Source organism: Salmo trutta, chromosome 5, assembly GCF_901001165.1.
Source record: "Salmo trutta chromosome 5, fSalTru1.1, whole genome shotgun sequence".
NCBI classification, from domain to species: domain Eukaryota; kingdom Metazoa; phylum Chordata; class Actinopteri; order Salmoniformes; family Salmonidae; genus Salmo; species Salmo trutta.
Window position 1 is genome coordinate 58,819,055 of NC_042961.1, and position 27,482 is coordinate 58,846,536.

A 27,482-nucleotide genomic window follows, 5' to 3' on the forward strand; every position below is an offset into this window, starting at 1 on the left:
ATCCCCTGGCATGGCACAGTGCTATATTAACCAGACCATCCCCTGGCATGGCACAGTGCTATATTAACCAGACCATCCCCTGGCATGACACAGTGCTATATTAACCAGACCATCCCCTGGCACAGTGCTATATTAACCAGACCATCCCCTGGCACAGTGCTATATTAACCAGACCATCCCCTGGCATGGCACAGTGCTATATTAACCAGACCATCCCCTGGCATTGCACAGTGCTATATTAACCAGACCATCCCCTGGCATGGCACAGTGCTATATTAACCAGACCATCCCCTGGCATGACACAGTGCTATATTAACCAGACCATCCCCTGGCATGGCACAGTGCTATATTAACACAGACCATCCCCTGGCATGGCACAGTGCTATATTAACACAGACCATCTCCTGGCATGGCACAGTGCTATATTAACCAGACCATCCCCTGGCATGACACAGTGCTATATTAACCAGACCATCCCCTGGCATGACACAGTGCTATATTAACCAGACCATCCCCTGGCATGACACAGTGCTATACTAACCAGACCATCCCCTGGCATGGCACAGTGCTATATTAACCAGACCATCCCCTGGCATGACACAGTGCTATATTAACACAGACCATCTCCTGGCATGGCACAGTACTATATTAACCAGACCATCCCCTGGCATGACACAGTGCTATATTAACCAGACCATCCCCTGGCATGGCACAGTGCTATATTAACCAGACCATCCCCTGGCATGACACAGTGCTATATTAACCAGACCATCCCCTGGCATGGCACAGTGCTATATTAACCAGACCATCCCCTGGCATGGCACAGTGCTATATTAACCAGACCATCCCCTGGCATGGCACAGTGCTATATTAACACAGACCATCCCCTGGCATGGCACAGTGCTATATTAACCAGACCATCCCCTGGCATGGCACAGTGCTATATTAACCAGACCATCCCCTGGCATGGCACAGTGCTATATTAACCAGACCATCCCCTGGCATGACACAGTGCTATATTAACCAGACCATCCCCTGGCATGACACAGTGCTATATTAACCAGACCATCCCCTGGCATGGTACAGTGCTATATTAACCAGACCATCCCCTGGCATGGTACAGTGCTATATTAACCAGACCGTCCCCTGGCATGACACAGTGCTATATTAACCAGACCGTCCCCTGGCATGGTACAGTGCTATATTAACCAGACCATCCCCTGGCATGGCACAGTGCTATATTAACCAGACCATCCCCTGGCATGACACAGTGCTATATTAACCAGACCATCCCCTGGCACAGTGCTATATTAACCAGACCATGCCCTGGCATTGCACAGTGCTATATTAACCAGACCATCCCCTGGCATGGTACAGTGCTATATTAACCAGACCATCCCTTGGCATGACACAGTGCTATATTAACCAGACCATCCCCTGGCATGACACAGTGCTATACTAACCAGACCATCCCCTGGCATGGCACAGTGCTATATTAACCAGACCATCCCCTGGCATGACACAGTGCTATATTAACCAGACCATCCCCTGGCATGACACAGTGCTATATTAACACAGACCATCTCCTGGCATGGCACAGTACTATATTAACCAGACCATCCCCTGGCATGACACAGTGCTATATTAACCAGACCATCCCCTGGCATGGCACAGTGCTATATTAACCAGACCATCCCCTGGCATGACACAGTGCTATATTAACCAGACCATCCCCTGGCATGGCACAGTGCTATATTAACCAGACCATCCCCTGGCATGGCACAGTGCTATATTAACCAGACCATCCCCTGGCATGGCACAGTGCTATATTAACACAGACCATCCCCTGGCATGGCACAGTGCTATATTAACACAGACCATCCCCTGGCATGGCACAGTGCTATATTAACCAGACCATCCCCTGGCATGGCACAGTGCTATATTAACCAGACCATCCCCTGGCATGGCACAGTGCTATATTAACCAGACCATCCCCTGGCATGACACAGTGCTATATTAACCAGACCATCCCCTGGCATGACACAGTGCTATATTAACCAGACCATCCCCTGGCATGGTACAGTGCTATATTAACCAGACCATCCCCTGGCATGGTACAGTGCTATATTAACCAGACCGTCCCCTGGCATGACACAGTGCTATATTAACCAGACCGTCCCCTGGCATGGTACAGTGCTATATTAACCAGACCATCCCCTGGCATGGCACAGTGCTATATTAACCAGACCATCCCCTGGCATGACACAGTGCTATATTAACCAGACCATCCCCTGGCACAGTGCTATATTAACCAGACCATCCCCTGGCACAGTGCTATATTAACCAGACCATGCCCTGGCATTGCACAGTGCTATATTAACCAGACCATCCCCTGGCATGGTACAGTGCTATATTAACCAGACCATCCCTTGGCATGACACAGTGCTATATTAACCAGACCATCCCCTGGCATGACACAGTGCTATATTAACCAGACCATCTCCTGGCATGACACAGTGCTATATTAACCAGACCATCTCCTGGCATGACACAGTGCTATATTAACCAGACCATCCCCTGGCATGGTACAGTGCTATATTAACCAGACCATCCCCTGGCATGACACAGTGCTATATTAACCAGACCATCCCCTGGCATGGCACAGTGCTATATTAACCAGACCATCCCCTGGCATGGCACAGTGCTATATTAACCAGACCATCCCCTGGCATGGCACAGTGCTATATTAACCAGACCATCCCCTGGCATGGCACAGTGCTATATTAACCAGACCATCCCCTGGCATGGCACAGTGCTATATTAACCAGACCATCCCCTGGCATGACACAGTGCTATATTAACCAGACCATCCCCTGGCATGACACAGTGCTATATTAACCAGACCATCCCCTGGCACAGTGCTATATTAACCAGACCATCCTCTGGCACAGTGCTATATTAACCAGACCATGCCCTGGCATTGCACAGTGCTATATTAACCAGACCATCCCCTGGCATGGTACAGTGCTATATTAACCAGACCATCCCTTGGCATGACACAGTGCTATATTAACCAGACCATCCCCTGGCATGACACAGTGCTATATTAACCAGACCATCTCCTGGCATGACACAGTGCTATATTAACCAGACCATCTCCTGGCACGACACAGTGCTATATTAACCAGACCATCCCCTGGCATGGTACAGTGCTATATTAACCAGACCATCCCCTGGCATGACACAGTGCTATATTAACCAGACCATCCCCTGGCATGGCACAGTGCTATATTAACCAGACCATCCCTGGCATGGCACAGTGCTATATTAACCAGACCATCCCCTGGCATGGCACAGTGCTATATTAACCAGACCATCCCCTGGCATGGCACAGTGCTATATTAACCAGACCATCCCCTGGCATGGCACAGTGCTATATTAACCAGACCATCCCCTGGCATGACACAGTGCTATATTAACCAGACCATCCCCTGGCATGACACAGTGCTATATTAACCAGACCATCCCCTGGCATGACACAGTGCTATATTAACCAGACCATCCCCTGGCATGGCACAGTGCTATATTAACCAGACCATCCCCTGGCATGGCACAGTGCTATATTAACCAGACCATCCCCTGGCATGACACAGTGCTATATTAACCAGACCATCCCCTGGCATGACACAGTGCTATATTAACCAGACCATCCCCTGGCATGACACAGTGCTATATTAACCAGACCATCCCCTGGCATGACACAGTGCTATGTTAACCAGACCATCCCCTGGCATGGCACAGTGCTATATTAGCCAGACCATCCCCTGGCATGGCACAGTGCTATATTAACCAGACCATCCCCTGGCATGACACAGTGCTATATTAACCAGACCATCCCCTGGCATGGTACAGTGCTATTTTAACCAGACCATCCCCTGGCATGGTACAGTGCTATATTAACCAGACCATCCCCTGGCATGACACAGTGCTATATTAACCAGACCATCCCCTGGCATGACACAGTGCTATATTAACCAGACCATCCCCTGGCATGACACAGTGCTATATTAACCAGACCATCCCCTGGCATGACACAGTGCTATATTAACCAGACCATCCCCTGGCATGGCACAGTGCTATATTAACCAGACCATCCCCTGGCACAGTGCTATATTAACCAGACCATCCCCTGGCATGGCACAGTGCTATATTAACCAGACCATCCCCTGGCATGACACAGTACTATATTAACCAGACCATCCCCTGGCATGGCACAGTGCTATATTAACCAGACCATCCCCTGGCATGGCACAGTGCTATATTAACCAGACCATCCTCTAGCATGGCACAGTGCGATAAGAGCACACTACTGTAAAGAGAGATGGTATTGGCCCAGGGTGGAAACTCAGAATACTAGACATTGAGGACCATGAAAGTGATGCAACCTCTGCCAGCGTGTGTACATGGAACAGTAATGGTGCATCCTCACGCAGTTTCAACAGGACTTACGGGATCAAAGAGAGAACACAGCAAAGCTGTCATCAAGGCCAACGGTGGCTACTTTGAAGAATCTCAAAAATATATATATTTTTTTGCTTACTACATTATTCCATGTGTTATTTCATAGTTTTGATGCCTTCACTATTATGCTACAACGTAGAAAATAGTTAAAGTAAAGAAAAACCCTTGAATGAGTAGGTGTGTCCAAACCTTTGCCTGGCTCTGTATTTATCAAAGAATTGGCGAGGGCACTAGAACAGTCTGCAGCACCCGACCTCACCCTAATAGAATCTGAAGTCAATTGTCTACTGTTTTCTGACGATCTGGTCCTTCTGTCCCCAACCAAGGACTGCCTACAGAAGCACCTAGATCATCTACACAGATTCTGTTAGACTTAGGCCATAACAAAATTGTCTGAGAGTCCTTTAAGTGCCTTTTGTCAAACTGCAAGCGGGCTGACATGTGCCTTTTACTGAGGAGTGGCTTCCGTCTGGCCACTCTACCATAAAGGCCTGATTGGTGGAGTGCTGCAGAGACGGTTGTCCTTCTGGAAGGTTCTCCCATCTCCACAGAGGAACTCTGGAGCTCTGTCAGAGTGAGAGTGACCATCGGGTTCTGGGTCACCTCCCTGACCAGTACCCTTCCTCAGATCTGTGCCTCGACACAATCTTGTCTCGGAGCTCAACAGGCAATTCCTTCAACCTCATGGCTTGGTTTTTACTCTGCCATGCACTGTTAACTGTGGGACTTTATATAGACATGGTGTGCCTTTCAGAATCATGTCCAATCAATTGAATTTACTACAGGTCAATTTCGAGTCTCATACATTTTATAATAAGGCTGTTAGGTAGTAAAATTTGGAAAAAGTCAAGGAAACAGAATTTTTTCCCAATGTACTGTACATGTACTATACATACCTATTGATATGGTCCATACAGCTGCTATCTTCATCATGGCCTTGGTTCTAGAGTTGAAGCGGCTGTGTTCAATGGGATTCCTTATAGCCACATATCGATCCAGAGATATAGCACACAGATGCATAATAGACGCTGTGGAGAAGAGGACGTCCAGGTAGATCCAGATAGGACACAGAGCACTGGGCAGGGGCCACGCATAGTCTGGATGGAGAGAGAGAGGGAGAGGGGAAGAGAGAGGGGAAGAGGAGGGGGGAGGGAGAGGGGGAGAGAAGGGGAGAGAGGGAGCGGGAGAGGGGGGAGAGAGAGAGATGGAGGGGGGAGGGAGGGGGAGGGAGGAGAGAGGGGGGAGAGGAGGGGGGAGAGAAGGGGAGAGGGAGAGAGCGGGGGAGAAGAGGGGGAGAGAGAGGGGGAGAGGAGGGGAGAGAGAGAGAGAGGGAGAGGAGGGGGGAGAGAGAGAGAGACAGGGAGAGAGAAAGAGGGGGAGAGAGAAAGGGACAGGAGGGAGAGAGAGGTTGAAGGGCAGGTTAGATATATACAGGTATATCTGGATAGGACACAGAGTGCTAGGCAGAAGAGGTGAAAGAGAGAGAGAGCAGGAGGGATAGCTGAGACACAAAGATAATTTCACTTTAAGATACAGGTGGCTTCACGGGACTTTCCCAATTTTCTCCTCCTACGCTCCCCCTCTCTTCCTCCCCTCCCTTCATCGCTCTTTCTTTCTTTCATTCCTGGTTTCAGAGCTCAAGCATTCCAATTCTGTCTTCACAGCTGAATGGGAATCAAGGAGAACCTAATGGTGTGACAAGTGTGTGTGAGAAAGTGCAGTGGTGCCTCTGCCTATACCTGACCACTATGGTGCCCTCAATGGTCTCAACTTACTGTTGTCAGATAGGATATTGGAATACACAATGTGCAGTTTAGAAATGTGGAAGCACATCAGCAGTTTTCCTTTATTTACGTCAGTCACTGACAGTCGATCAATTAGCCATGTCAGCCAACGTTTTATAGATTGCTAGGTAAAATAGTCTAGCATATAAACCTTGTGACATTTTATAGATTGCAAGGTAAAATAGTCTAGCATATAAACCTTGTAACATTTTATAGATTGCTAGGTAAAATAGTCTAGCATATAAACCTTGTGACATTTTATAGATTGCTAGGTAAAATAGTCTAGCATATAAACCTTGTGACATTTTATAGATTGCAAGGTAAAATAGTCTAGCATATAAACCTTGTAACATTTTATAGATTGCTAGGTAAAATAGTCTAGCATTTAAACCTTGTAACATGTTATAGATTGCTAGGTAAAATAGTCTAGCATATAAACCTTGTAACATTTTATAGATTGCTAGGTAAAATAGTCTAGCATATAAACCTTGTAACATTTTATAGATTGCTAGGTAAAATAGTCTAGCATATAAACCTTGTAACATTTTATAGATTGCTAGGTAAAATAGTCTAGCATATAAACCTTGTAACATTTTATAGATGCTAGGTAAAATAGTCTAGCATATAAACCTTGTAACATTAATGGCCGAATTACTGATCGGGCATGCAACGGCACGTGCCCAGGGGCCCTGACCTCCAGGGGCCCTGACCTCCAGGGGGTTTCCATCAATTTTTTAAGTCACTCTCACTCACATACCAACCAAATCTCGCTTAGTGCAACCAAACGCTAAAGACCTGTGTGTGTGTGTGTGTGTGTGTGTGTGTGTGTGTGTGTGTGTGTGTGTGTGTGTGTGTGAGTGGGATTATGGGGATAAAAGGTGATGATCTTCTATTCTCTGGATTATAATGCACAGCTGTTGTTTGAGATAAACCACAGAGAGGGAGAAATAAAACCCCTTAAATTGAATTGAATTGAGGGAGAGAGAGAGAGAGAAAAAGAGAGAGAGAGAAAGAGAGAGAGAAAAGAGAGAGAGAAAGAGAGAGAGAAAAAAGAGAGAGAGAGAAGAGAGAGAGAAAAGAGAGAGAGAAAAGAGAGAGAGAAAAAGAGAGAGAGAGAGAGAGAAAAGAGAGAGAGAGAGAGAGAGAGAGAGAGAGAGAGAGAGAGAGAGAGAGAGAGAGAGAGAGAGAGAAAAAAAGAGAGAGAAAAAGAGAGAGAGAAAAAGAGAGAGAGAGAAAGAGAGAAAAAGAGAGAGAGAAAAGGAGAGAGAGAGAGAAAGAGAGAGACATGGACACACTGCTAGAGATGACAAGGGACAGATTATGGAATGAGAACACACACACACACAAATATAAATGAATATACTGTACGTGCCCGAGTTATGAAATAAACACCTGTATAATGGGATATCCCTGTTTAAATACAATTAAATAAAATCAACATACAATATTTATTTAATTGCATTTAAAAGGTTCATGCATGATGAGACATCTTTCTCATTTACTTAATCACCTACCTACCTACCTACCTACCTCTCTCTCTCTCATCCCATTCCCTCTTTGTCTCTCTCTCCGTCTTTGTCTCTCTCTCCGTCTTTGTCTCTCTCTCTGTCTGCCTTCCTTACTAATTTATTCCTCTAAAATATACATTTTCCCTCCAGTCCATCCCTCTCCCTCTGACCAGTCCCCTCCATATTATGCCAGGGCAAATTTGACCAATCACCGCACGATTACCGCATAAAACTGACCAATCACCGCACCTTCACTACATAACCTTGTCAGCCCATTTTCGTGACAAATAGGACAACAACATTGCATATTGCCATGCAAAATGTCAGAATTACAGCAAGTATTTTTGACTGCAAATGTCTGAAAAAAAACCTAGCATCTTAATAGGGTGTTGGGTCACCACGAGCCAGAACAACTTCAGTGCACCTTGGCATAGATTCTACAAGTGTCTGGAACTCTATTGGAGGGATGCAACACCATTCTTCCATGAGAAATGTTATCATTTGGTGTTCAACTGCATTGAGATTTGGTGACTAAGACACACACACACACACACACACACACACACACACACACACACACACACACTAATCACATATACACACACACACACACACACACACACACGCACACACACACACACACGCACACACACGCACACACACGCACACACATTAATCACATATACACACACACACACACACACACACACACACACACACACAATAATCACACACACACACACACACCCTACAGATAATAGATTGAACCGGTTGGAGGCAATAGCAGGGTTTACAGAGGAACAGATAACATGCAACCAAGCACTGTATTGGTGAATTATATTAATCATATATTGACTGCATCCATCTATTCTGCCAACAATACTGCACTAAACATAATGGAATTTTGAGTGAAACAGAACCTTTTTAAACTTCTTATGAAGTTGGTTTTGATGCATAAACTGTAAATTTGATATGTTGGACTGATATTCTGATTGTCGGTTTGTTTCATACCTGCTAAGTAGTTAAAACGGTGTCAGTTCCACTTTAACATGGGATATCTCTCCCTTGTGTTTCTATGTCTGTAATATACACAGTTCCAGAGCCGTGTGTAAATGAAATGTTTAAGTATTTATTATTGTCAAGCGCCAAGCTTCAACTATATCTGACACATTGTCCAGCAGTGTGTGTGTGTCCAATGTGGGTTTTGGTGTTTTCCAGGCGGAGATAATCGGCCTATAGGGTTGATTGAGTCAGTCTCCAAAATCACACTGTTTGTGTGTGTAGATGTGTGTGTGTGTTCCTAAGTGTGTGTGTGTGTTTGTGTGTCTCCAAGGCGGTGTTTAGAGGCGGGGATAGTGTTGATTGAGGTGGCCTCCAAGGTCACACTGTTTGATGGTGTGTGTGTGTGTGGATGTGTGTGATTTTGTTCCTCAGTGTGTGTGTGTGTGTGTGTGTGTGTGTGTGTGTGTAAAAGCATCTTTCCAATTTTCCTTAAAGTGCAAGTGAAGGTAATAAGCAATTGATCCTTTTGAAAAGGGCTTATGTGGCATCGATATGAGTCAGAAACATTTATTCTAATATATATTATTTACAGAAACCTCATTCAACTATTTAATGAAGTTGTGTGGAGAAAGGACTGCGGGGGGGTATTCTTCTCCCATGGGCAAAGAAACTCAAAAGGGGTGATGATATTAATTAACAATCATTTTTAACCCAAATGTGCTGACCTAGTGAGATATACATGGTGGAGGTTTAATATCCTGACCTAGTGAGATATACATGGAGGAGGTTTAATATCCTGACCTAGTGAGATATACATGGTGGAGGTTTAATATCCTGACCTAGTGAGATATACATGGAGGAGGTTTAATATCCTGACCTAGTGAGATATACATGGTGGAGGTTTAATATCCTGACCTAGTGAGATATACATGGAGGAGGTTTAATATCCTGACCTAGTGAGATATACATGGAGGAGGTTTAATATCCTGACCTAGTGAGATATACATGGTGGAGGTTTAATATCCTGACCTAGTGAGATATACATGGAGATTTAATATCCTGACCTAGTGAGATATACATGGAGGAGGTTTAATACCCTGACCTAGTGAGATATACATGGTGGAGGTTTAATATCCTGACCTAGTGAGATATACATGGAGGTTTAATATCCTGACCTAGTGAGATATACATGGAGGAGGTTTAATATCCTGACCTAGTGAGATATACATGGTGGAGGTTTAATATCCTGACCTAGTGAGATATACATGGTGGAGGTTTAATAGCCTGACCTAGTGAGATATACATGGAGGTTTAATATCCTGACCCTAGTGAGATATACATGGAGGAGGTTTAATATCCTGACCTAGTGAGATATACATGGTGGAGGTTTAATATCCTGACCTAGTGAGATATACATGGAGGAGGTTTAATATCCTGACCTAGTGAGATATACATGGAGGAGGTTTAATATCCTGACCTAGTGAGATATACATGGTGGAGGTTTAATATCCTGACCTAGTGAGATATACATGGAGATTTAATATCCTGACCTAGTGAGATATACATGGAGGAGGTTTAATACCCTGACCTAGTGAGATATACATGGTGGAGGTTTAATATCCTGACCTAGTGAGATATACATGGAGGTTTAATATCCTGACCTAGTGAGATATACATGGAGGAGGTTTAATATCCTGACCTAGTGAGATATACATGGTGGAGGTTTAATATCCTGACCTAGTGAGATATACATGGTGGAGGTTTAATAGCCTGACCTAGTGAGATATACATGGAGGTTTAATATCCTGACCTAGTGAGATATACATGGAGGAGGTTTAATATCCTGACCTAGTGAGATATACATGGAGGAGGTTTAATATCCTGACCTAGTGAGATATACATGGTGGAGGTTTAATATCCTGACCTAGTGAGATATACATGGTGGAGGTTTAATATCCTGACCTAGTGAGATATACATGGTGGAGGTTTAATATCCTGACCTAGTGAGATATACATGGAGGTTTAATATCCTGACCTAGTGAGATATACATGGTGGAGGTTTAATATCCTGACCTAGTGAGATATACATGGTGGAGGTTTAATATCCTGACCTAGTGAGATATACATGGTGGAGGTTTAATATCCTGACCTAGTGAGATATACATGGTGGAGGTTTAATATACTGACCTAGTGAGATATACATGGTGGAGGTTTAATATCCTGACCTAGTGAGATATACATGGAGGAGGTTTAATATCCTGACCTAGTGAGATATACATGGAGGAGGTTTAATATCCTGACCTAGTGAGATATACATGGAGGAGGTTTAATATCCTGACCTCGTGAGATATACATGGAGGAGGTTTAATATCCTGACCTCGTGAGATATACATGGTGGAGGTTTAATATCCTGACCTAGTGAGATATACATGGAGGAGGTTTAATATCCTGACCTCGTGAGATATACATGGAGGTTTAATATCCTGACCTCGTGAGATATACATGGTGGAGGTTTAATATCCTGACCTCGTGAGATATACATGGAGGTTTAATATCCTGACCTCGTGAGATATACATGGTGGAGGTTTAATATCCTGACCTCGTGAGATATACATGGAGGAGGTTTAATATCCTGACCTAGTGAGATATACATGGTGGAGGTTTAATATCCTGACCTAGTGAGATATACATGGAGGAGGTTTAATATCCTGACCTAGTGAGATATACATGGAGGAGGTTTAATATCCTGACCTCGTGAGATATACATGGTGGAGGTTTAATATCCTGACCCTAGTGAGATATACATGGAGGAGGTTTAATATCCTGACCTAGTGAGATATACATGGAGGAGGTTTAATATCCTGACCTAGTGAGATATACATGGTGGAGGTTTAATATCCTGACCTAGTGAGATATACATGGAGGAGGTTTAATATCCTGACCTAGTGAGATATACATGGAGGAGGTTTAATATCCTGACCTAGTGAGATATACATGGAGGAGGTTTAATATCCTGACCTAGTGAGATATACATGGAGGAGGTTTAATATCCTGACCTCGTGAGATATACATGGTGGAGGTTTAATATCCTGACCTAGTGAGATATACATGGAGGAGGTTTAATATCCTGACCTAGTGAGATATACATGGTGGAGGTTTAATATCCTGACCTAGTGAGATATACATGGAGGAGGTTTAATATCCTGACCTAGTGAGATATACATGGAGGAGGGTTAATATCCTGACCTAGTGAGATATACATGGTGGAGGTTTAATATCCTGACCTAGTGAGATATACATGGAGATTTAATATCCTGACCTAGTGAGATATACATGGAGGAGGTTTAATACCCTGACCTAGTGAGATATACATGGTGGAGGTTTAATATCCTGACCTAGTGAGATATACATGGAGGTTTAATATCCTGACCTAGTGAGATATACATGGAGGAGGTTTAATATCCTGACCTAGTGAGATATACATGGTGGAGGTTTAATATCCTGACCTAGTGAGATATACATGGTGGAGGTTTAATAGCCTGACCTAGTGAGATATACATGGAGGTTTAATATCCTGACCTAGTGAGATATACATGGAGATTTAATATCCTGACCTAGTGAGATATACATGGAGGAGGTTTAATACCCTGACCTAGTGAGATATACATGGTGGAGGTTTAATATCCTGACCTAGTGAGATATACATGGAGGTTTAATATCCTGACCTAGTGAGATATACATGGAGGAGGTTTAATATCCTGACCTAGTGAGATATACATGGTGGAGGTTTAATATCCTGACCTAGTGAGATATACATGGTGGAGGTTTAATAGCCTGACCTAGTGAGATATACATGGAGGTTTAATATCCTGACCTAGTGAGATATACATGGAGGAGGTTTAATATCCTGACCTAGTGAGATATACATGGTGGAGGGTTTAATATCCTGACCTAGTGAGATATACATGGAGGAGGTTTAATATCCTGACCTAGTGAGATATACATGGAGGAGGTTTAATATCCTGACCTAGTGAGATATACATGGTGGAGGTTTAATATCCTGACCTAGTGAGATATACATGGAGATTAATATCCTGACCTAGTGAGATATACATGGAGGAGGTTTAATACCCTGACCTAGTGAGATATACATGGTGGAGGTTTAATATCCTGACCTAGTGAGATATACATGGAGGGTTAATATCCTGACCTAGTGAGATATACATGGAGGAGGTTTAATATCCTGACCTAGTGAGATATACATGGTGGAGGTTTAATATCCTGACCTAGTGAGATATACATGGTGGAGGTTTAATAGCCTGACCTAGTGAGATATACATGGAGGTTTAATATCCTGACCTAGTGAGATATACATGGAGGAGGTTTAATATCCTGACCTAGTGAGATATACATGGAGGAGGTTTAATATCCTGACCTAGTGAGAGATACATGGTGGAGGTTTAATATCCTGACATAGTGAGATATACATGGTGGAGGTTTAATATCCTGACCTAGTGAGATATACATGGTGGAGGTTTAATATCCTGACCTAGTGAGATATACATGGAGGTTTAATATCCTGACCTAGTGAGATATACATGGTGGAGGTTTAATATCCTGACCTAGTGAGATATACATGGTGGAGGTTTAATATCCTGACCTAGTGAGATATACATGGTGGAGGTTTAATATCCTGACCTAGTGAGATATACATGGTGGAGGTTTAATATACTGACCTAGTGAGATATACATGGTGGAGGTTAATATCCTGACGCTAGTGAGATATACATGGAGGAGGTTTAATATCCTGACCTAGTGAGATATACATGGAGGAGGTTTAATATCCTGACCTAGTGAGATATACATGAGGAGGTTTAATATCCTGACCTCCGTGAGATATACATGGAGGAGGTTTAATATCCTGACCTCGTGAGATATACATGTTGGAGGTTAATATCCTGACCTAGTGAGATATACATGGAGGAGGTTTAATATCCTGACCTCGTGAGATATACATGGAGGTTTAATATCCTGACCTCGTGAGATATACATGGTGGAGGTTTAATATCCTGACCTCGTGAGATATACATGGAGGTTTAATATCCTGACCTCGTGAGATATACATGGTGGAGGTTTAATATCCTGACCTCGTGAGATATACATGGAGGAGGTTTAATATCCTGACCTAGTGAGATATACATGGTGGAGGTTTAATATCCTGACCTAGTGAGATATACATGGAGGAGGTTTAATATCCTGACCTAGTGAGATATACATGGAGGAGGTTTAATATCCTGACCTCGTGAGATATACATGGTGGAGGTTTAATATCCTGACCTAGTGAGATATACATGGAGGAGGTTTAATACTCCTGACCTAGTGAGATATACATGGAGGAGGTTTAATATCCTGACCTAGTGAGATATACATGTGGATATCTCACTAGTGAGATATACATGGAGGAGGTTTAATATCCTGACCTAGTGAGATATACATGGAGGAGGTTTAATATCCTGACCTAGTGAGATATACATGGAGGAGGTTTAATATCCTGACCTAGTGAGATATACATGGAGGAGGTTTAATATCCTGACCTCGTGAGATATACATGGTGGAGGTTTAATATCCTGACCTAGTGAGATATACATGGAGGAGGTTTAATATCCTGACCTAGTGAGATATACATGGTGGAGGTTTAATATCCTGACCTAGTGAGATATACATGGAGGAGGTTTAATATCCTGACCTAGTGAGATATACATGGAGGAGGGTTTAAATATCCTGACCTAGTGAGATATACATGGTGGAGGTTTAATATCCTGACCTAGTGAGATATACATGGAGATTTAATATCCTGACCTAGTGAGATATACATGGAGGAGGTTTAATACCCTGACCTAGTGAGATATACATGGTGGAGGTTAATATCCTGACCTAGTGAGATATACATGGAGGTTTAATATCCTGACCTAGTGAGATATACATGGAGGAGGTTTAATATCCTGACCTAGTGAGATATACATGGTGGAGGTTTAATATCCTGACCTAGTGAGATATACATGGTGAGGTTTAATATCCTGACCTAGTGAGATATACATGGAGGTTAATATCCTGACCTAGTGAGATATACATGGAGGAGGTTTAATATCCTGACCTAGTGAGATATACATGGAGGAGGTTTAATATCCTGACCTAGTGAGATATACATGGTGGAGGTTTAATATCCTGACCTAGTGAGATATACATGTGGAGGTTTAATATCCTGACCTAGTGAGATATACATGGTGGAGGTTTAATATCCTGACCTAGTGAGATATACATGGAGGTTTAATATCCTGACCTAGTGAATATACATGTGGAGGTTTAATATCCTGACCTAGTGAGATATACATGGTGGAGGTTTAATATCCTGACCTAGTGAGATATACATGGTGGAGGGTTAATATCCTGACCTAGTGAGATATACATGGTGGAGGTTTAATATACTGACCTAGTGAGATATACATGGTGGAGGTTTAATATCCTGACCTAGTGAGATATACATGGAGGAGGTTTAATACCTGACCTAGTGAGATATACATGGAGGAGGTTTAATATCCTGACCTAGTGAGATATACATGGAGGAGGTTTATATCCTGACCTCGTGAGATATACATGGAGGAGGTTTAATATCCTGACCCTCGTGAGATATAACATGGTGGAGGTTTAATATCCTGACCTAGTGAGATATACATGGATGAGGGTTTATATCCTGACCTCGTGAGATATACATGGAGGTTTAATATCCTGACCTCGTAGATATACATGGTGGAGGGTTTAAATATCCTGACCTCGTGAGATATACATGGAGGTTTAATATCCTGACCTCGTGAGATATACATGGTGGAGGTTTAATATCCTGACCTCGTGAGATATACATGGAGGAGGGTTTAATATCCTGACCTAGTGAGATATACATGGTGGAGGTTATATCTGACGAGTGAGATATCTGAGGAGGTTTAATATCCTGACCTAGTGAGATATACATGGAGGAGGTTTAATATCCTGACCTCGTGAGATATACATGGTGGAGGTTTTAATATCCTGACCTAGTGAGATATACATGGAGGAGGTTTAATATCCTGACCTAGTGAGATATACATGGAGGAGGTTTAATATCCTGACCTAGTGAGATATACATGGTGGAGGTTTAATATCCTGACCTAGTGAGATATACATGGAGGAGGTTTAATATCCTGACCTAGTGAGATATACATGGAGGAGGTTTAATATCCTGACCTAGTGAGATATACATGGAGGAGGTTTAATATCCTGACCTAGTGAGATATACATGGTGGAGGTTTAATATCCTGACCTAGTGAGATATACATGGTGGAGGTTTAATATCCTGACCTAGTGAGATATACATGGTGGAGGTTTAATATCCTGACCTAGTGAGATATACATGGAGGAGGTTTAATATCCTGACCTCGTGAGATATACATGGAGGTTTAATATCCTGACCTAGTGAGATATACATGGTGGAGGTTTAATATCCTGACCTAGTGAGATATACATGGTGGAGGTTTAATATCCTGACCTCGTGAGATATACATGGAGGAGGTTTAATATCCTGACCTCGTGAGATATACATGGAGGTTTAATATCCTGACCTAGTGAGATATACATGGAGGTTTAATATCCTGACCTAGTGAGATATACATGGAGGAGGTTTAATATCCTGACCTCGTGAGATATACATGGTGGAGGTTTAATATCCTGACCTAGTGAGATATACATGGTGGGGTTTAATATCCTGACCTAGTGAGATATACATGGTGGAGGTTTAATATCCTGACCTCGTGAGATATACATGGTGGAGGTTAATATCCTGACCTAGTGAGATATACTGGAGGTTTATATCCTGACCTAGTGAGATATACATGGTGGGGTTAATATCCTGACCTAGTGAGATATACATGGAGGTTTAATAATCCTGACCTAGTGAGATATACATGGTGGGGAGAGGTTTTAATATCCTGACCTGTGAGATATACATGGTGGTAGGTTTAATATCCTGACCTAGTGAGATATACATGGAGGAGGTTTAATATCCTGACCTAGTGAGATATACATGGTGGAGGTTTAATATCCTGACCTAGTGAGAATACATGGTGGAGGTTTAATATCCTGACCTAGTGAGATATACATGGAGGTTTAATATCCTGACCTAGTGAGATATACATGGAGGAGGTTTAATATCCTGACCTAGTGAGATATACATGGTGGAGGTTTAATATCCTGACCTAGTGAGATATACATGGTGGAGGTTTAATATCCTGACCTAGTGAGATATACATGGTGGAGGTTTAATATCCTGACCTAGTGAGATATACATGGTGGAGGTTTAATATCCTGACCTAGTGAGATATACATGGTGGAGGTTTAATATCCTGACCTAGTGAGATATACATGGAGGAGGTTTAATATCCTGACCTAGTGAGATATACATGGAGGAGGTTTAATATCCTGACCTAGTGAGATATACATGGTGGAGGTTTAATAGCCTGACCTAGTGAGATATACATGGAGGAGGTTTAATATCCTGACCTAGTGAGATATACATGGAGGAGGTTAATACCTGACCTAGTGAGATATACATGGTGGAGGTTTAATATCCTGACCTAGTGAGATATACATGGAGGAGGTTTAATATCCTGACCTAGTGAGATATACATGGTGGAGGTTTAATATCCTGACCTAGTGAGATATACATGGAGGTTTAATATCCTGACCTAGTGAGATATACATGGAGGAGGTTTAATATCCTGACCTAGTGAGATATACATGGAGGAGGTTTAATATCCTGACCTAGTGAGATATACATGGAGATTTAATATCCTGACCTAGTGAGATATACATGGAGATTTAATATCCTGACCTAGTGAGATATACATGGTGGAGGTTTAATATCCTGACCTAGTGAGATATACATGGAGGAGGTTTAATATCCTGACCTAGTGAGATATACATGGAGGTTAATATCCTGACCTAGTGAGATATACATGGAGGAGGTTTAATACCCTGACCTAGTGAGATATACATGGTGGAGGTTTAATATCCTGACCTAGTGAGATATACATGGTGGAGGTTTAATATCCTGACCTAGTGAGATATACATGGTGAGGGTTAATATCCTGACCTAGTGAGATATACATGGAGGAGGTTTAATATCCTGACCTAGTGAGATATACATGGAGGAGGTTTAATATCCTGACCTAGTGAGATATACATGGAGGAGGTTTAATATCCTGACCTAGTGAGATATACATGGAGGAGGTTTAATATCCTGACCTAGTGAGATATACATGGAGGGAGGTTTAATATCCTGACCTAGTGAGATATACATGGTGGAGGTTTAATATCCTGACCTAGTGAGATATACATGGTGGAGGTTTAATATCCTGACCTAGTGAGATATACATGGAGGTTTAATATCCTGACCTAGTGAGATATACATGGAGGAGGTTTAATATCCTGACCTAGTGAGATATACATGTGGAGGTTTAATATCCTGACCTAGTGAGATATACATGAGGAGGTTAATATCCTGACCTAGTGAGATATACATGGTGAGGTTTAATATCCTGACCTAGTGAGTATACATGGTGGAGGGTTAATATCCTTACCTAGTGAGATATACATGGTGGAGGTTAATATCCTGACCTAGTGAGATATACATGGAGGAGGTTTAATATCCTGACCTATTGAGACTCTACATGGAGGATGTTTAATATCCTGACCTAGTGAGGATTACATGGTGATTTATAGCCTGACCTAGTTAGAATACCTGGAGGAGGTTTAATAGCCTGACCTAGTGAGATATACATGAGGAGGTTAATATCCTGGAACCATAGTGAGATATACATGGATGGAGGTTTTAATATCCTGACCTAGGTGAGATATACATGGATGCGAGTGTTAATATCCTGGACCTAGTGAGCAATATACATGTGAGGAGTTTAATATCCTGACCTAGTGAGATATACAGGGAGGGTTTATATCCTGACCTAGTGAGATATACATGGTGAGAGGTTTAATATCCTGACCCTAGTGAGATATACATGGAGGAGGTTTAATATCCTGACCTAGTGAGATATACATGGAGAGTTTAATATCCTGACCTAGTGAGATATACATGGAGATTTAATATCCTGACCTAGTGAGATAGCCATGGTGGAGGTTTAATTATCCTGACCTAGTGAGAGATATCATGGAGGAGGTTTAATATCCTGACCTAGTGAGATATACATGGAGGTGTAATATCCTGACCTAGTGAGAATATACATGGCAGGAGGTTTAATATCCTGACCTAGTGAGATATACTGGTGGAGGTTTAATATCCTGACCTAGTGAGATATACAATGGTGGAGGTTTAATATCCTGACCTAGTGAGATATACCATGGTGGAGGTTTAATATCCTGACCTAGTGAGATATACATGGAGGAGGTTTAATATCCTGACCTAGTGAGATATACATGGAGGAGGTTTAATATTCTGACCTAGTGAGATATACATGGAGGAGGTTAATATCCTGACCTAGTGAGATATACATGGAGGAGGTTTAATATCCTGACCTAGTGAGATATACATGGAGGAGGTTAATATCCTGACCTAGTGAGATATACATGGAGGAGGTTTAATATCCTGACCTAGTGAGATATACATGGAGGAGGTTTAATACCTGCAACCTAGTGAGATCTACATGGAGGAGGTTTAATATCCTGACCTAGTGAGATATACATGGTGAGGTTTAATATCCTGACCTAGTGAGATATACATGGAGGTTAATATCCTGACCTAGTGAGATTACATGGAGGAGGTTTAATATCCTGACCTAGTGAGATATACATGGTGGAGGTTTAATATCCTGACCTAGTGAGATATACATGGTGGAGGTTTAATATCCTGACCTAGTGAGATATACATGGAGGAGGTTTAATATCCTGACCTAGTGAGATATACATGGAGGAGGTTTAATATCCTGACCTAGTGAGATCTACATGGAGGTTTAATATCCTGACCTAGTGAGATATACATGGTGGAGGTTTAATATCCTGACCTAGTGAGTATACATGGAGATTTAATATCCTGACCTAGTGAGATATACATGAGGAGGTTTAATATCTGACTAGTGAGATTACATGGAGGAGGTTTAATATCCTGACCTAGTGAGATATACATGGAGGAGGTTTAATATCCTGACCTAGTGAGATATACATGAGGAGGTTAATATCCTGACTAGTGAATATACATGGAGGAGGTTTAATATCCTGACCTAGTGAGATATACATGGAGGAGGTTTAATCCTGACCTAGTGAGATATACATGAGGAGGTTTAATATCCTGGACCTAGTGAGATATACATGGTGGAGGTTTAATATCCTGACCTAGTGGATATACATGGAGGAGGTTTAATATCCTGACCTATGAGATATACATGGAGGAGGTTTAATACCTGACCTAGTGAGATACATGGTAGGTTTAATATCCTGACCTAGTGAGATATACATGGAGGAGGTTTAATATCCTGACCTCTGAGATATACATGGAGGAGGTTTATATCCTGACCTAGTGAGATATACATGGTGAGGTTTAATATCCTGACCTAGTGAGATATACATGGAGGAGGTTTAATATCCTGACCTAGTGAGATATACATGTGGAGGTTTAATATCCTGACCTAGTGAGATATACATGGAGGAGGTTTAATATCCTGACCTAGTGAGATATACATGGTAGGAGGTTTAATATCCTGACCTAGTTGAGATACATTGAGGGTTTATATCCTGACCTAGTGAGATATCATGGTGGAGGTTTAATATCCTGACCTAGTGAGAATATACATGGAGGAGTTTAATATCCTGACCTAGTGAGATATACAGGGTGGAGTTTAATATCCTGACCTAGTGAGATATACATGGAGGAGGTTTAATATCCTGACCTAGTGAGATATAATGGTGGGGTTTAATATCCTGACCTAGTGAGATATACATGGGGAGGTTTAATATCCTGACCTAGTGGATATACATGGTGGAGGTTTTAATATCCTGACCTAGTGAGATATACATGGGGAGGTTTAATATCCTGACCTAGTGAGATATACATGGTGGAGGTTTAATATCCTGACCTAGTGAGATATACATGGTGGAGGTTAATATCCTGACCTAGTGAGATATACATGGTGGAGGTTTAATATCCTGGACCTAGTGAGATATACATGTGGAGGTTTAATATCCTGACCTAGTGAGATATACATGAGGAGGTTTAATATCCTGACCTCGTGAGATATACATGTGGAGGTTTAATATCCTGACTAGTGAGATATACATGGAGGAGGTTAATATCCTGACCTAGTGAGATATACATGGTGGAGGTTTAATATCCTGACCTAGTGAGATATACATGGTGGAGGTTTAATATCCTGACCTAGTGAGATATACATGGTGGAGGTTTAATATCCTGACCTAGTGAGATATACATGGAGGGTTAATATCCTTACCTAGTGAGATATACATGGTGGAGGTTAATATCCTGACCTAGTGAAGATATACATGGAGGAGGTTTTAATATCCTGACCTAGTGAGATTATACATGGTGAGGTTTAATATCCTGACCTAGTGAGATATACATGGAGGTTTTAATATCCTGACCTAGTGAGATATACATGGAGGAGGTTTAATATCCTGACCTAGTGAGTATATACATGAGGAGGTTTAATATCCTGACCTAGTGAGATATACATGGTGGAGGTTTAATATCCTGACCTAGTGAGATATACATGAGGAGGTTTAATATCCTGACCTAGTGAGATATACATGGTGGATGTTAATATCCGGACCTAGTGAGATCTACATGGAGAGGTTAATATCCTGACTAGTGAGAATATAGCATGGAGGTTTAATATCCTGACCTAGTGAGATATACATGGAGGTTTAATATCCTGACCTAGTAGATATACTGGGGAGGTTTAATATCCTGACCTAGTGAGATATACATGGTGGGAGTTTAACTATCCTGACCTAGTGAGATATACATGGTGGAAGGTTTAATATCCTGACCTAGTGAGATATACATGGAGGTTTAATATCCTGACCTAGTGAGATATACATGGAGGAGGTTTAATATCTGACCTAGTGAGATACATGGGGAGGTTTAATATCCTGACCTAGTGAGATATACATGGAGGTTAATATCCTGACCTAGTAGATATACTGGAGGTTTAATATCCTGACCTAGTGAGATATACATGGTGGAGGTTTAATATCCTGACCTAGTGAGATATAATGGTGGAGGTTTAATATCCTGACCTAGTGAGATATACATGGAGGAGGTTTAATATCCTGACCTAGGTGAGATATACATGGAGGAGGTTTTAATATCCTGACCTAGTGAGAAAAACATGGTGGAGGTTTAATATCCTGACCTAGTGAGATATACATGGAGGTTTAAAATCCTGACCTAGTGAGATATACATGGAGGTTTAATATCCTGACCTAGTGAGATATACATGGAGGAGGTTTAATATCCTGACCTAGTGAGATATACATGGTGGAGGTTTAATATCCTGACCTAGTGAGATATACATGGAGGAGGTTTAATATCCTGACCTAGTGAGATATACATGGAGGAGGTTAATATCCTGACCTAGTGAGATATACGGTGGAGGTTTAATATCCGACCTAGTGAGATATACATGGTGGGGTTTAATATCCTGACCTAGTGAGATATACATGGAGGAGGTTTAATTCCTGACCTAGTGAGATATACATGGAGGTTTAATATCCTGACCTAGTGAGATATACATGGTGGAGGTTTTAATATCCTGACCTAGTGATATACATGGAGGAGTTATATCCTGACCTAGTGGAATATACATGGAGGAGGTTTAATATCCTGACATAGTGAGAATACATGGAGGAGGTTTTATCCTGACCTAGTGAGATATACATGGAGTTTAATATCCTACCTAGTGAGATACATGTGGAGGTTTAATATCCTGACCTAGTGAGATATACAGTGGAGGAGGTTTAATATCCTGGACCTAGTGATATATACATGGTGGAGGTTTAATATCCTGACCTAGTGATATATACATGGTTGGAGGTTTATATCCTGACCCTAGTGAGATATACATGGTGGAGGTTTAATATCCTGACCTAGTGAGATATACATGGTGGAGGTTTAATATCCTGACCTAGTGAGATATACAATGGTGGAGGTTAATATCCTGACCTAGTGAGATATACATGGAGGAGGTTTAATATCCTGACCTAGTGAGATATACATGGAGGAGGTTTTAATATCCTGAACCTAGTGAGAATACATGGAGGTTTTAATATCCGACCTAGTGAGATTACATGGTGGAGGTTTATATCCTGACCTCGTGAGATATACATGGTGAGGTTTAATATCCTGACCTAGTGAGATATACATGGAGGAGTTTAATATCCTGACCTAGTGAGATATACATGGAGGAGGTTAATATCCTGACCTAGTGAGATATACATGGTGGAGGTTTAATATCCTGACCTAGTGAGATATACAATGGAGGAGGTTTAATATCCTGACCTAGTGATATACATGGTGGAGGTTTAATATCCTGACCTAGTGAGATATACATGGTGGAGGGTTAATATCCTGACCTAGTGAGATATACATGGTGGAGGTTTAATATCCTGACCTAGTGAGATATACATGGAGGAGGTTTAATATCCTGACCTAGTGAGATATACATGGTGGAGGTTTAATATCCTGACCTAGTGAGATATACATGGAGGGGGGTTAATATCCTGACCTAGTGAGATACATGGAGGTTTAATATCCTGACCTAGTGAGATTACTGGAGGTTTAATATCCTGACCTAGTGAGATATACATGGTGGAGGTTTAATATCCTGACCAGTGAGATATACATGGAGGAGGTTTAATATCCTGACCTAGTGAGATATACATGGAGGAGGTTTAATATCCTGACCTAGTGAGATATACATGGTGGAGGTTTAATATCCTGACCTAGTGAGATATACATGGTGGAGGTTTAATATCCTGACCTAGTGAGATATACATGGAGGAGGTTTAATATCCTGACCTAGTGAGATCTACATGGAGGAGGTTTAATATCCTGACCTAGTGAGATATACATGGATGGAGGTTTAATATCCTGACCCTAGTGAGATATACATGGTGGGAGGTTTAATATCCTGACCTAGTGAGATAATACATGGAGGAGGTTTAATATCCTGACCCTAGTGAGATATACATGGAGGAGGTTTAATATCCTGACCTAGTGAGATATACAGGGGGAGGTTTTAATATCCTGACCTAGTGAGATATACATGGTGGAGGTTTAATATCCTGACCTAGTGAGATATTCCATGGAGGAGGTTTAATATACCTGACCTAGTGAGATATACATGGAGGAGGGTTTAATATCCTGACCTAGTGAGATATACATGGAGGAGGTTTAATATCCTGACCTAGTGAGATATACATGTGGAGGTTTAATATCCCTGACCTAGTGAGATATACATGGTGGAGGTTTATATCCTGACCTAGTGAGATATACATGAGGAGGTTTAATATATCCTGACCTAGTGAGATTACATGGATGGGTTTAATATCCTGACTAGTGAGATATACATGGTGGAGGTTTATATCCTGACCTAGTGAGATATACATGGAGGTTTAATATCCTGACCTAGTGAATATAACATGGTGGAGGTTAATATCCTGACCTAGTGAGATATACATGGAGATTAATATCCTGACCTAGTGAGATATACATGGAGGAGGTTTAATATCCTGACCTAGTGAGATATACATGGAGGAGGTTTAATATCCTGACCTAGTGAGATATACATGGGAGGAGGTTTATATCCTGCCTAGTGAGATATACATGGAGGAGTGTTTAATATCCTGACCTAGTGAGATATACATGGAGGAGGTTTAATATCCTGACTAGTGAGATATACATGGAGGAGGTTTAATATCCTGACCTAGTGAGATATACTGGTGGAGGTTTAATATCCTGGACCTAGTGAGATATACATGGAGGAGGTTTAATATCCTGACCTAGTGAGATATACATGGAGGAGGTTTAATATCTGACCTAGTGAGATATACATGGTGGAGGTTTAATATCCTGAACCTAGTGAGATATACATGGAGGAGGTTTTAATATCCTGACCTAGTGAGATATACATGGAGGAGGTTAATATCCTGACCTAGTGAGATATACATGGAGGAGGTTTAATATCCTGACCTAGTGAGATATACATGGTGGAGGTTTAATATCCTGACCTAGTTAGAGTATACATGGAGGAGGTTTAATATCCTGACCTAGTGAGATATACATGGAGGAGGTTAATATCCTGACCTGTGAGATATACATGGAGGAGGTTTAATATCCTGACCTAGTGAGATATACCATGGTGGAGGTTTAATATCCTGGACCTAGTGAGATATACATGGAGGTTTAATATCCTGACCCTAGTGAGATATCATGGTGGAGGTTTTAATATCCTGACCTAGTGAGATATACATGGAGGAGTTTAATATCCTGACCTAGTGAGATATACATGGTGGAGGTTTAATATCCTGACCTAGTGAGATATACATGGAGGAGGTTTAATATCCTGACCTAGTGAGATTCCATGTATATCTCACATGGAGGAGGTTTAATATCCTGACCTAGTGAGATATACATGGAGGAGGTTTAATATCCTGACCTAGTGAGATATACATGGTGGAGGTTTAATATCCTGACCTAGTGAGATATACATGGAGGAGGTTTCATATCCTGACCTAGTGAGATATACATGGTGGAGGTTTAATATCCTGACCTAGTGAGATATACATGGTGGAGGTTTAATATCCTGACCTAGTGAGATATACATGGTGGAGGTTTAATATCCTGACCTAGTGAGATATACATGGTGGAGGTTTAATATCCTGACCTAGTGAGATATACATGGAGGAGGTTTAATATCCTGACCTCGTGAGATATACATGGTGGAGGTTTAATATCCTGACCTAGTGAGATATACATGGAGGAGGTTTAATATCCTGACCTAGTGAGATATACATGGTGGAGGTTTAATATCCTGACCTAAGTGAGATATACGTGGTGGAGGTTTTAATATCCTGACCTAGTGAGATATACATGGTGGAGTTTTAATATCCTGACCTAGTGAGATATACATGGAGGTTTAATATCCTGACCTAGTGAGATATACATGGTGGAGGTTTAATATCCTGACCTAGTGAGATATACATGGAGGAGGTTTAATATCCTGACCTAGTGAGATATACATGGTGGAGGTTTAATATCCTGACCTAGTGAGATATACATGGAGGTTTAATATCCTGACCTAGTGAGATATACATGGAGGAGGTTTAATATCCTGACCTAGTGAGATATACATGGAGGAGGTTTAATATCCTGACCTAGTGAGATATACATGGTGGAGGTTTAATATCCTGACCTAGTGAGATATACATGGAGGAGGTTTAATATCCTGACCTAGTGAGATATACATGGTGGAGGTTTAATATCCTGACCTAGTGAGATATACATGGAGGAGGTTAATATCCTGACCTAGTGAGATATACATGGAGGTTTAATATCCTGACCTAGTGAGATATACATGGAGGTTTAATATCCTGACCTAGTGAGATATACATGGTGGAGGTTTAATATCCTGACCTAGTGAGATATACATGGTGGAGGTTTAATATCCTGACCTAGTGAGATATACATGGTGGAGGTTTAAATCCTGACCTAGTGAGATATACATGGAGGAGGTTAATATCCTGACCTAGTGAGATATACATGGAGGAGGTTTAATATCCTGACCTAGTGAGATATACATGGAGGAGGTTTAATATCCTGACCTAGTGAGATATACATGGAGGTTTAATATCCTGACTAGTGAGATATACTGGAGGTTTAAATCCTGACCTAGGAGATATACATGGTGGAGGTTTATATCCTGACCTAGTGAGATATACATGGTGGAGGTTTAATATCCTTACCTAGTGAGATATACATGGAGGAGGTTTAATATCCTGACCTAGTGAGATATACATGGAGGAGGTTTAATATCCTGACCTAGTGAGATATACATGGTGGAGGTTTAATATCCTGACCTAGTGAGATATACATGGAGGTTTAATATCCTGACCCTAGTGAGATATACATGGAGGTTAATATCCTGACCTAGTGAGCTTACATGGAGGAGGTTTAATATCCTGACCTAGTGAGATATACATGGTGGGAGGTTGAATATCCTGACCTAGTGAGATATACATGGAGGAGGTTTAATATCCTGACCTAGTGAGATATACATGGAGGAGGTTTAATATCCTGACCTAGTGAGATATACATGGTGGAGGTTTAATATCCTGACCTAGTGAGATATACATGGTGGAGGTTTAATATCCTGACCTAGTGAGATATACATGGAGGAGGTTTAATATCCTGACCTAGTGAGAATACATGGAGGTTTAATATCCTGACCTAGTGAGATATACATGGTGGAGGTTTAATATCTGACCTAGTGAGATAACATGGAGGAGGTTTAATATCCGACCTAGTAGATATACATGGAGGAGGTTTTATATCCCT

At 41.6% G+C, this 27,482-nt stretch overlaps 1 protein-coding gene across 1 annotated transcript in view; it reads right to left on the reverse strand.

Moving 5' to 3' along the window:
- Nucleotides 1-27,482, reverse strand: part of LOC115195000 (5-hydroxytryptamine receptor 2C-like) — a 245,024-nt gene that overhangs the window by 10,554 nt on the left and 206,988 nt on the right. Inside the window, exon 5 of the mRNA XM_029754900.1 lies at nucleotides 5,418-5,618. Coding sequence (XP_029610760.1) covers nucleotides 5,418-5,618 — 201 coding nt within the window. The remainder of the gene's footprint in view (nucleotides 1-5,417; nucleotides 5,619-27,482) is intronic.